General features: G+C 40.5%; 2 protein-coding genes across 2 annotated transcripts; one reads left to right on the top strand and one right to left on the bottom strand.

Moving 5' to 3' along the window:
- Window positions 1–1,556: 1,556 nt before the first annotated feature.
- Window positions 1,557–4,054, bottom strand: LOC306789795 (alpha-2-HS-glycoprotein-like; the record flags this gene model as incomplete). The annotated part of the gene is made up of 7 exons (XM_079285864.1): window positions 1,557–1,997; window positions 2,106–2,177; window positions 2,337–2,432; window positions 2,536–2,690; window positions 2,803–2,884; window positions 3,048–3,158; window positions 3,857–4,054. The coding sequence occupies 7 exons, from the start codon at window positions 4,052–4,054 to the stop codon at window positions 1,557–1,559; spliced, it is 1,155 nt and encodes a 384-aa protein (XP_079141990.1).
- A 1,018-nt stretch (window positions 4,055–5,072) lies between these two features.
- On the top strand, window positions 5,073–10,431 carry LOC306789209 (sentrin-specific protease 5-like). The gene is made up of 10 exons (XM_079285038.1): window positions 5,073–5,209; window positions 5,555–6,698; window positions 6,790–6,895; window positions 7,151–7,298; window positions 7,387–7,434; window positions 7,688–7,765; window positions 8,433–8,570; window positions 8,698–8,781; window positions 8,893–8,943; window positions 9,033–10,431. The coding sequence occupies exons 2-10, from the start codon at window positions 5,903–5,905 to the stop codon at window positions 9,147–9,149; spliced, it is 1,566 nt and encodes a 521-aa protein (XP_079141164.1). The 5' UTR covers window positions 5,073–5,209; window positions 5,555–5,902; the 3' UTR covers window positions 9,150–10,431.
- Window positions 10,432–11,341: the final 910 nt, after the last annotated feature.

Below are 11,341 nucleotides of genomic sequence, written 5' to 3'. Positions count from 1 at the left end.
AACCAAAGAGTTATGTACTGCTACAGCATGGCCCACCAGGTAGGGAGCCTAACAGTGACTCACCGCTGCCTTTTAGTGACCTGGTTCGTGATGCAAACTTATTTGCACAAAATCTTGCAAGGCAACATGATCATAAACCTCAACATTTTAAGACTCTGCAGGAAAAACCCCAACAACCCAAATTGCTGGTTAAAGGAATGGCCAATCCCTTACCCATCAACTACATGCCAAGGCCTGTTGATATTATAGGTTAATCGCTGAGATGACTCATTTCGGGCCTTTGCCCCAGGACCCTTAATTCGTTGCATCATTCAAAGATTCCTGGAGGCCCATGACTGTCATTTCAACCAAATTATTCCATTTCATGTTCCAGGAAATGCATTTCAACGAAAGGACTCTGTAGCTGACCACCAAGCTAATGGTATGTTAAATTGATGGTTTAAAAAAAAAAAAAAAATGTTGTAATTGAGTGTCCGGGACTAATTTGTCTGGGAAGCAGAAATGTGTCATCTTCAAAGTGAATAAACGATTGAAACGACTACACAAGTGTTACTTTTTTATTTTTTTTTGTGGGTAAGGGTTGGGTTTTGGTAAGTGGGGAAATGCAGGTGAAAAGGCATGGGCAGTTGAGGACAATTTTCTTTTTTTTTTCTAGTCCTAGTTTGTCAAAAGTTGAAAGCTTACCCTTGGTAGTTGTTGACATCTACTTTTGATTTAGACTCGAAAGGTGCATTGCCCTTGTTGAACTAATTTTTCTTGCTTATTTTGGCTTGCCATGAACTGCTACTTCCTGAACATTGACCCATTCGTGCAAATACACTGACTAGAATTTCCCCGTTCATCAACAGTGTCCTTAGTAAGTACTCTAAAATCCTTTGGTGCTTGTTTCTCAAGAGATGTACATCTTTATAGTTTAGCTTCTAGTCATACACTCTGTTTGGTAAAATATTGTCTTAAATTTGAACCTAAAAATATCATTACAAAACTGTAATTTGCATTAAGATGAGTGTAGTTTAAATGTTAAATTCATGTGACCTGACACTGAACTGCCAGACCTTTTGGGTGTTAACTATATTTTTATAAGGGAAAGCTGTATTTGTGGCGAAGGCAATGGGTTCACAGGAATGCCACTCGCATGAGTCAACACAACTGGCAAAAAGCACTGTTTTACAATCACTCTAAAGATGTGGCATGACTGATTTTAAATGCATTTTGGTACCGTGTGTAATGTTCTGTGTAGAGTCCTCATCCAGCCTGCAAAAGACTTTGGATCACTATCCTTGACTGAGACGTTTCAAAGTACTTTAGAAGTATTTAATCACATTTAAAGGATGAACGATTTAAAAGTAAGTACACACAAAGTGTTGACTTGAGAGATTTATTCATCAGAATCTAATACAAGTCTATTTTACAGAAATTTCAAGAGATTTGGAAAGCATGAGTGATTTGACAATTTTAAATGAGGGATTAGTGTTTGTAGGAAGTATATTGGTGTTGCATCTACCTACGGGACGTGGTCATTCATCTAATAAAGTGCCAGTGTAGTCTCTTTGAGACTAAGAATCAAAGAATCTGATCCTTCCTGGGCACACTGGCACAAGAGCAATGGGGTCTGGTTGAGTCGTAAGGGTGTCAACCACTGAAGAGGTGGGTGCAGCAGGTACATCTCTTTTCACCACAACAACGGGGACCTCATCACTGGCTGAAGAATCTGAGGCTGATCCAGCGTCAACTGCTGGCGCAGGATCGGCAGCAGCTGCACCGGCAGCAGCTGCACCAGCCACGGCAGGGGCTACAGGTACCACTTCAGCTGACTCTGCTGATTCTGATGACAGAAAGCCGCTTAGCTGAGGGTCATGGAGAGCTGTCAGTTTGTGGTGCCTCAGACCATGCCTGGGTGACAGGCTGCCTCTGTCTTTGAGGGCCATTGATGGTGTGGCCGGAGCGGCAGGGCTGTTGGCATCTGCTACAGTGCTGTTGGCATCTACAACAGGGATCTGAAAGTGTGCATCAGCAGAGACTTAGGAAAAATTATCTATATAATTGTAGTACAGTACCGGTAATTTGGGGTTTATTTTTGGCCAAGTTAAAATACGGTATTTTACCAGAGTTGTAAACATATTGCAGTCCACTGTGTGATCAGTGCTCAAACCTTTGGCAGAACAAATACCATGCGCCTGGTGGCGAAAAGACAAACATGTTTAACTCAATTTATTTTAAAATTTGAACCGTTTTCAGGTTTGCTAGTGACAAGATTTATTGTATTCCTATATTCTTTGAAGCTCAGCAGGGCTAAAAAAATAGTGGAAAACTAAACTGGTGCTTTGTGTACTTACAGCCGTGGCGTCATGCAGGGGCACGCAGGCATCATCAGTGCAATTAGCCTCAACTACAACATATTCTGCGAAATAGATTGGCCCACCAGACACAACCTGAAAGAAGGTATTGAAGGATTGATCTACTGACAAACGGAATATAAAACATGCAGGTCCAGTCAATTTCTTTTTTGGCGGGGGGGGGGGGGGTTGGGCTCACCTGTGATGACATCCTTCCAACCTCCATAACAGCATACGTTACGGAAACAGTCCTGTTGTTGAAGGTTGCCAAAGAGGAGCGGACAAAGTCTAGAGCTGTGGTGTCATTTAGGGGAAGGAGGGTAGCACAGCCCAAGCACATGTCCTCTGTTGATTCTATATGTCAAAGAAAGAAGCATGCAGGTTTTTGTGTGTGGGGCGACGCTTGTGTGGAATCTTCTGAATGTATGTAGGTGTCATATGGTTGAGTGTGATCACAATGTTTTACCTTCGGTTGTACACTTGAACGCTGTGACAGTCAGAACTCCGCCAACCTTCTTCAGCACCACATCACAGTCTCCTTCTATTGCCTGATTAGAGACAAAGAATCAGTCCAAATAGCAGAACAGTCAATCTGGACATTTTCTATTACTATTTAATATCGTTCTATAAAATCATCAGTATCTTGACACTTGGTTGAATTTATGGAGCTGTGTATTAGAGCGTCCGTTTACTACTGGTATACAGTCTCACCGTCAATATTTTTGGCCTGACTGTGCAGTTGGCAAGAGGTGTGGGATCCAACACATGACAGTCTGTCTCCAGCAGGTCAACTTCCAGCACATACGTGTTGTCTCCATCAGGCTAAGGGGAGATAAAACAATACATTTTTTTTGTACTATTCTTTTCAAATGTACCGCATCTGCCAGTCATTTAACAGAATTCTGCTATATGTTGTGCAATTGCCACATAAACAGAAGCCCCGCGGGTGAAATGATCGGCTGTCATATTTGCATGAATGTAGATGCATCATGTAATTTCAAATGACAATGAAAAAATAGAGCATAGTTGAAATGTTGATGACTTTTAATCTTTTCAGGCCCCGACACACAAACTGTTTAGGAAAACACTTGGATGGATTGTGTCTTTGTTGGGTTGGTGACATAAAATAACACAATAAGAAAATATGTACACTGTGCAATGATTAAGAGAATGTATAACAGAACAAACCAAAATGTATTACTTTATATATAATGTACCACTTTATCTAAATAATGCAGTTCCCCTGGCAATTTAATAAAGTTTTAAGCTTGGCATATTTTTACAGGATGTGTTTTTCCTATTTTTATTATTCAGTGTTCATACAAAGTTGCACTTTCATTTCACAGTTTAACCTTTCAAATTGTGTTCCTATTATTTTTTTGGCCATGAGGAAATAAATGTGATTATTTTGTTATGTACTGCATCCCATGTTCTTGCCTGTTGAAAAACAGGAGAAGAGAAAGGTTAACTACTTGTTTAAATGTAAAACAACTATACTCTCAACTCTACACCTGACTTACCTTAGTGTAGATCTTGATGTCTTCGATCCTGTTCAGTGCATACTTGTAGCCATGAGTGTGCTGGGCATTGAGGTAATCTTGAGCGACCAGAGCAGCCTCCTCTGCTTCAGAGGAGTCGCACTGCGGTCGTATCACAATGATCTGAGCCCACACCCCCACCAGTAGTCCCAGAATCAAAGTGATGCCCAGGAATTTCATTTCTGTGAGAGATGCACAGGCAGGAGTATCAGAGCAGTTGAGGGTAAGGAGGGGATGCTGGGCTCATGTAGCCAGGGGTGCATATATCCTGTACTTTAAACAGGAAAACCGAGCCAAGTCAAACACCGTGATCATCCCTCCTGACTCCGTATGCCACTTGTGAGTCGTGCTCTGTTTCAGGATTGCTGCCAAAACAAATGTAAGTTGAAAGAGTTTAAATCAATAATGATTGACTGTGTTTTATGGCGAGACATCTAAAAACATCTCACGCTATCTCTGATTTCCAGTTTATGGCTGTGACCAGATCTGACATGAATGTTTCTTGAGTTAAATACCATAGAAAATATGTGAAGAGTTCATGTTCAAACACCTGTATTGTGTAACCAGCAGGAGCTCAGAGTGACTTGATCATTGATCTTCAGCAAAGAGGATATTTGCCAACAGAAGGGACATAGTTGAGGGACAGGGACTCTCATTGCTGCCGCCCACTTATTTGCTCTGTATTTGACCATTTGCACAATACACAAGTGTCTCTCCGGGTCAGACCCAGGCTACTAACAGAGATACTGATGAAAAAAATACAAGTAAAAAGACCCACGTTTGTGTGTTAGGGATTTATTTTTCACAATATTTGAGATTGATGACTTTTACGGAATATATGAAGTTTCATCCCACTGCAAAAGGGTCAATGTTGAGACACCGTACATGCATGTGTCATTTTAATTTGAATGACAGTTATCGTCATTGGTAAGATGGTAAGAAAGCACCACTTCAAATGAAATGGAACCCACAAATTGGATGCTTTTTATGGGTATGGTTTTTGTACGTAGGACATAATTAGACTCGGCAGGCACTGCTAAATAATAAAGCCAAACGAGGAAAAATTGCTTTCATAACATAGCTAAATGCTGGCATTGTCGCTCCCTCTGACAACTCTTTCTCAGTCAAGTCTGATTGGTCGGCCCAAGAGCGACGCGTTCCATACGCGACTCAATGTGCAATGTATTGTATACACGATGCTAACTGCGCTGCAGGTTGAGAGGATCAAACAGCGTCTCTTGAGTTTAAAGTACATTATTCTCCAGGCAGTGGACGTGGTGGACGTTAATGAGAGCATAGTTCATCCCACTCCGACGTTTCAATGAGGCAGTAACGGTAAGCTAGCAGCTCCCCATTTGTTACCCACAGTGGTGGTGCCAGTGAGCCGAGCTATGTTAGCTAATGTAGCAAGACTGTTTGCGTGGAAACACGTGTGAAGATAAGAACGTACCAGACTGGTAAAAACTGTGAGCCTGGAGCAACTCAAATAATCACGTTTGTTAGGTAACCTGTGTGGGGACACGTGTTGCAAAACATTTACAACCTTTTGAGGTTGATAATCTTCAGAAGAATCTCAGAATCTGCTTACCAGGCCAACTGTGTAGCTTTATTTAAAAGTGAGATGAAACTAGCCTTGTGTGGGAGCCTTGTCGATAGTAACACATGCATTCTGTATTGCAGCAGTTGTTCAGGTTGTCAATCACTCTACTGAAGAAGCCACCAGAAGGGGAAGCAAATACAAGGACAGCCGAGTAGGCTTTGAAAATCCCTTTACGGTGTGGGTGAGCATCCTATAAGTCCACACTGGCTCAGCTGGGCGCATCTGACTTGAAGTATCAAGGGAATCTACATCCTTTTCTTAAACGGGCGTTGGAGAAGATGGACCATGGCCTGGACGAAATAGCAATCTGTTTCAGCTCTGCTGCACACGAGCTGTCGGACTTGGATCTGCCTTTCCAGCGGCTGAAAAGATACCCACAACGCTCTCATGTGACCCTCCGTCGTCCACTCTAACAAACCCTTTCTCAGATGCATCGGACACAGAGCCACCGAGGCAAAGCAAAGTACCTCAAGAAAAAAAAGGGATTCCTGTCTTCAGTCAAGGGAGTTTCTCATCTCTCCAGGCGAGCCAAGAGACGCATGTGTTGTAAATTGCAGCTTTGGATGTGGAGAAAGCGGAGGGAGAAATTTCGTTTTGGGTTTTTCAGAGCAAATAAAAGACCTTGTGGAATCAGCTCTGGCCCCTGCGACGGTCTAGAGACCCAATCGCAGCAAAATAAAAGCAAAGTCCCAATGTACCACACACCAAACCTAGAAGATTCAGTCAGAGCATCTGTTCTTGTGTCACCTCTCGGATGTGATACTGGAGATTCAGACTCGCTCGGAGGACAGAGTTCCCCGCTGAAGCTTTGTGACTCTGTCAGTCTGTCAGAAACGTTGATCACTTCCAATTCTTTGCACAATCTGGATATGGACACAAATGTTTCGGCGGGTGACAACGGTCAAAGCGTGCCCACAGCAACGCTGCCGTCTCAGACAACTGAAACGTATCCACAACTCAGTGGCATGACAGACCCTTTACAACTTTCTCACACTGTCAGACCCCCGTTGAGTACAGACATCGATGCGTGTGTGTTCACGGCACATGTTAAAGAAGCGAGGACAATGGTACCAGTTCAAAGGCTCGAGGTCGACGGCCCATCGGGACAATTCACTACTGTCCCTCCAGGTCAGGACCAGGCGACAAACAGAGACACCGATGAGAGAATCGCCAGTGAAAAGACTTCTCAAACTGATATCGGCACACTGAGAAAAGAAATCCACGGTATGTATATTTTCACTTTTATTATTTTAGGTTTTATATCTCTGTTTTTCACAGCTTTTTGAGATAAAATAGTTTCCATGCCTTTTTATAGAATTTCTTGAGGACTTCTACAGAATATATGGATGTTTCATCCCATTACACAAGAGAGACGTGTTGAGACATCTGGAGAGGAAGCTCAACACTGATTTCAGCGACAGGTACATTTTGTCAAACATCAGAATCTCACTGTCTCGATCACTTTGCGTGATGAAAGCCTCTTATCGCAACATCGGTTATTACCAGCAAACAGCGGCATGTGTCGGGTGTTGTTTGTGTGTCATCGTGGCAAAAGATGGTCCTGTAGACGCCTACTGTAGTGGGAACGACCACAGAAGCGGTTTGGGTAGAGAGTGGAGGAATCTGTCATGATTTTATCCCTGGACCAATTATATTTTATTTTTCTGTCTGTGCAGGAAAAATGTCATCTTCTCAGAAGTTATCAAATACCGAACTGCCATTGTTCAGAAGCCTGTTCCCTCCTTCCAGGTGGTCTACAAGAAACACACACTGACACTGGATGACTTGTCAACACTGGCAGATCAGAACTGGCTCAACGACCAGGTCATCATCTAACACGCCAAGACTTCAGTCTCTCTCACGCTTTGATTGTTCATCCTGGATGTAACTTTTACTTGTGTTTCTGTCTCAGGTCATGAACATGTATGGGGAATTAATTCTGGAAGCTGCCCACCACAAGGTAATCTTCTACGTAGATAGCGTGGTCTTTTAATTCTCTCATTATAACTGGAACACGAGATGAGTGACGTTTTTTACCTGCCAGTGTTATTGCTAGTAATTAAAGGAATGGTTTGACGTTTTCCTCACATTTTGGAAAATACGTATATTTGCTTTCTTACCACCTCTGAGTAATATGAAACACATTTTTCAGAGACCCATAATTAGTGTAAGATTGTAATTCTTCTTAATCTCCTTGTTGTCCCTCCTCTTAGGTCCATTTTCTCAACAGCTTCTTCCACAGGCAGCTCATGACGAAAGGATATGACGGCGTTAAGAGATGGACAAAGCAGGTCAGGTCTAACTCGGTGTAATGATTCTGTGATTTCTAGAGTGAGAATAGATTCACATATTTTTTTGACAAAAACAGTTTGGCATACTATGATGTTTCATGACTCATGCTATGAAGTTTTGATGATTTCTGCCATGGCCTACTTGTGACTTTTTTATGACATTTTCCACATACGACACTGACTTATTTCGACATAGTATAGAACTTACTTTTTTACACTTTGACCTTTTTATTACTTATTTGTTGTATTATAACATTTATTGTCATTTAAATGACACTATACTGACTCTCCATGACATTTTTAAGATGCACCATAACTTTTTTTCTGACTTTTTATTACTTTTGATATGACATACTTTGATGTGACTTTTTTGTTATACCATACTGACATTTTATGACATTTTACATCAAATACTTTACTTTTAAACATTTTTTTTTTTTTACTTTTTAAGATATACTATAATATGATGTTTTAAAGGCATTCATATAGCATGCTATGAGGTTTTTATGAGATTTTATATGACATATATATATATATATATATAAAAATATAAAAATTACATTTTCATGAAATACCACGTGATGACTTTTTCTGACATGTTTACAATGACTTTTTAATATTGTGATGACATACCTAGTGTTTTTTTAACCCCGTCTACCTTGCACAGGTGGATTTGTTTTCAAAGAGTTTGCTTTTGGTGCCCATCCACCTGGAGGTTCACTGGTGTCTGGTGACAGCTGACATTGACAAAAAGAAGATCTGCCTTTACGACTCTCAAGGAAACGCACTCCAGAAGGTTGCAAGGGTAATTTCATGTTTGTTTGTTTTGTTTTTGTCACTCTTAACAATCTACATAAACATTTCAGCGTGTTGAAATCTGTTTTACATAGTAAAACTATGTTAAAAAAAAAAAAATGCTTTTCTTATGATAGAACATTCTGAAATACTTGATGACCGAAGCAAAGGAGAAGAAGCACACCGATTTTGAAAGCGGTTGGGGAGTGTCATACGATGAGGTATTGTCTTTAGGTCTCATAGGCTGTCGTGATAGACGACAACATTGAGTGGCACGGGGAATAAAACATGGCTGATGGTGATGTGTTGCCTCCCCCTGCTGCCCTCTACAGATAATCCCACAGCAGACCAATGAAAATGACTGTGGAGTTTTTGTCTTGGAGGTAAACGACATGCTTTTCAATCTTCAGTTATGGTGTCTTGATTGTTTGAACTCATCACACACTAACTGCATGTTCTATGTTCCTTACAGTACTGCAGATGCCTTGCTCTGGCAAAACCGCTGCAGTTTTCACAGCGGGACATACCAAAAATACGCAAGAGGATCTACAGAGAGCTCTGTGACTGTAAGCTCCATGAGCAGGCCTGACGCCTGTCTTTCAGTAGTGTGTATGTGTTGCTGATAACATGTTGCCGTTTCTGATGATGGTGGGAAATCAGAGCAGAAGCTCTTCCAGCACTGCGAGTGCCATGGCCGACCCTGTAGTAGTGTCTTGTATCAGGTGCGCTGGTCATGCTGAATCTTTGTGTAACTGTATTTATATGATCAGTGATTAAACAGGAATGTTTTCAAAGGAAACGATCTTCATGTTCCTCTTAGACTTTACACAGCTACAGTGCACCAACAGAGCCTTCCCGAACGGACTGCCTCTCCGAGTGGATCGCATCTGTCAGGGGTCCGTGTCTAAGTGCGTTACTTACGTTCTGATATCTGCTCACCTTATTTGCACATTTTCTTAGTCTAGTTTTGCTTCGATCGATATTTGTATGCATCATAGTTTACCTGTAAGCAGCAGATGAATAAATAGAGGCCATTTCTTATTTTGTTTGTAAAGAAAGTTAAGTTGTCCCACTGGAATCGTTGTACATATGATACATTTTTGTTTGCAGGACGGATTTATAATTATGAATTTAATGAAACAGACTGTTTGCAAACTGTTTTATTTATAAATAAAACAGTTTTATTTTATGTTTTCAGTTACAGATCAGGTTTTGTATGGACTGTAAACAACAGCCTTCATCATGTACATGAGGGTAAATGGATATTTGTAAATACACATCTTCCTTGCTGTAGACAGGTATTTTATTCATATACAGTAGATGATAACTATGTGAGCGAGTCCCTGAACAGTTATAAAACATACACGGATCAGAAAGCAGTGCCTCAGATAAAAAGGAAATGTAATCTTCAAGAAAGACTCATTTTGTAGTTTTCAGAATGGGAACCAGAAAAAATGTATAATTACTGTAATAAATATGGTGCAATATTAACTCATTGCATGATTTTTATAATATTTTTTAAAAATCGACTCCGGTGTGAGCCTCTACTGGACCAAGTTTAGTGCAGTTCATCATAATACACATTCAAGGGCCTAAATGTTGACGTGGAATCCCCACACTCAATTTCTGGTTCATCGAGACGAATCACGAGGTAGGACACCAGCTGGAAGAGGTTCTGCCACAGGCCCAAGAGGAGGTACAGATGGAGATCGCTCACGTCCATTTAGCAGTGTGTCCCTGTGTAGTCTCAGAACTGTTCACGTAGTTGAAGAAGCCTGCGTTAATCGGTCCCAAACAAGCTGTTATCTGTCACAAGGGACACTGGTTAAGGCCTAGTGGTGGTCGACCATTCTTAAAGATATGAAGAAAGACAGTCGTGGGAAATGTAAACATACCTGTGGTATTGTGCTGTAAATGTCTGAATGGGTTGAAAATGAGCATTATTTTGGGGATTATTAAAGTCTTGACAGGAGCAGAAACGAGCTCGAAATCACCTTTTCAGATGTCTTTTTCAACATGCTATACTATGACTTTTTAAAATTATTTTGACATACTATACTGTGACTTTTTCTCCACATAGTATACTAATGACTCATTAGTATACTATGTAGAGAAAAAGTCATGAAAAATCATAGTATATTATGTCGAAAGTTTAAAATATGTCATTAACAATGACATATTTTAAACTTTCATCGACATAATATACTATGATTTTTCATGACTTTTTTTCGACACACTATATCAAGACTTTTCTCAACATATACCTTAACTTTTTTTGGACATACTATATTACAACTTTTTTTAGACTTTTTTTTTGGACATACAATACTATGACTTGTTTATGACTTTTTCGAAATACTTTACGATGAATTTTTGCAACACAATATACGATGACTTTTTCACAAACTGGTACGAGGGACAGTCTTTCCCCATAAAGCAGTACATAAAGCAATTTGGATATCACCTCATCACATCACAGAAAACCAGATTGACCAGATAAGAATAAACCGAAAGTTCAGGCATTCTCTTCTTGATGTACAAGTGAAGAGGGGAGCAGACTCTAGGTCGCCTACTGACAGCAACAAAAACAAGCCAAGCTGCAGCAATGTAACAACTCCAGAGGCACTAGAGTCAAATTCAATCCCAAACTATTCCAGGACATAGAAACAACTAAAATGTACCAGATCACCTAAAAAAACTGTTTCCAAATTTTATTTTATGTTTTCATCGTACAGATCAGGTTCTGTATGCACTGCATGCAGAATAGCCTTCATCATTTAT

Source organism: Melanostigma gelatinosum, assembly GCF_949748355.1.
Source record: "Melanostigma gelatinosum genome assembly, chromosome: 15".
Classification (NCBI taxonomy): domain Eukaryota; kingdom Metazoa; phylum Chordata; class Actinopteri; order Perciformes; family Zoarcidae; genus Melanostigma; species Melanostigma gelatinosum.
The sequence above is the reverse complement of the archived record's forward strand: the minus strand, read 5'-3'. Positions and strand labels throughout refer to the sequence as shown.

What these genes read in the sequence shown, in the direction of transcription:
- LOC306789209 (XM_079285038.1), top strand. Translation starts at nt 5,903, where the DNA reads ATGCATCGGACACAGAGCCACCGAGGCAAAGCAAAGTACCTCAAGAAA. An exon ending in AACACTGATTTCAGCGACAG is followed by an intron (nt 6,896 to 7,150) that starts GTACATTTTGTC and finishes CTGTCTGTGCAG; the next exon opens with GAAAAATGTCATCTTCTCAG. An exon ending in CACTCCAGAAGGTTGCAAGG is followed by an intron (nt 8,571 to 8,697) that starts GTAATTTCATGT and finishes TTCTTATGATAG; the next exon opens with AACATTCTGAAATACTTGAT.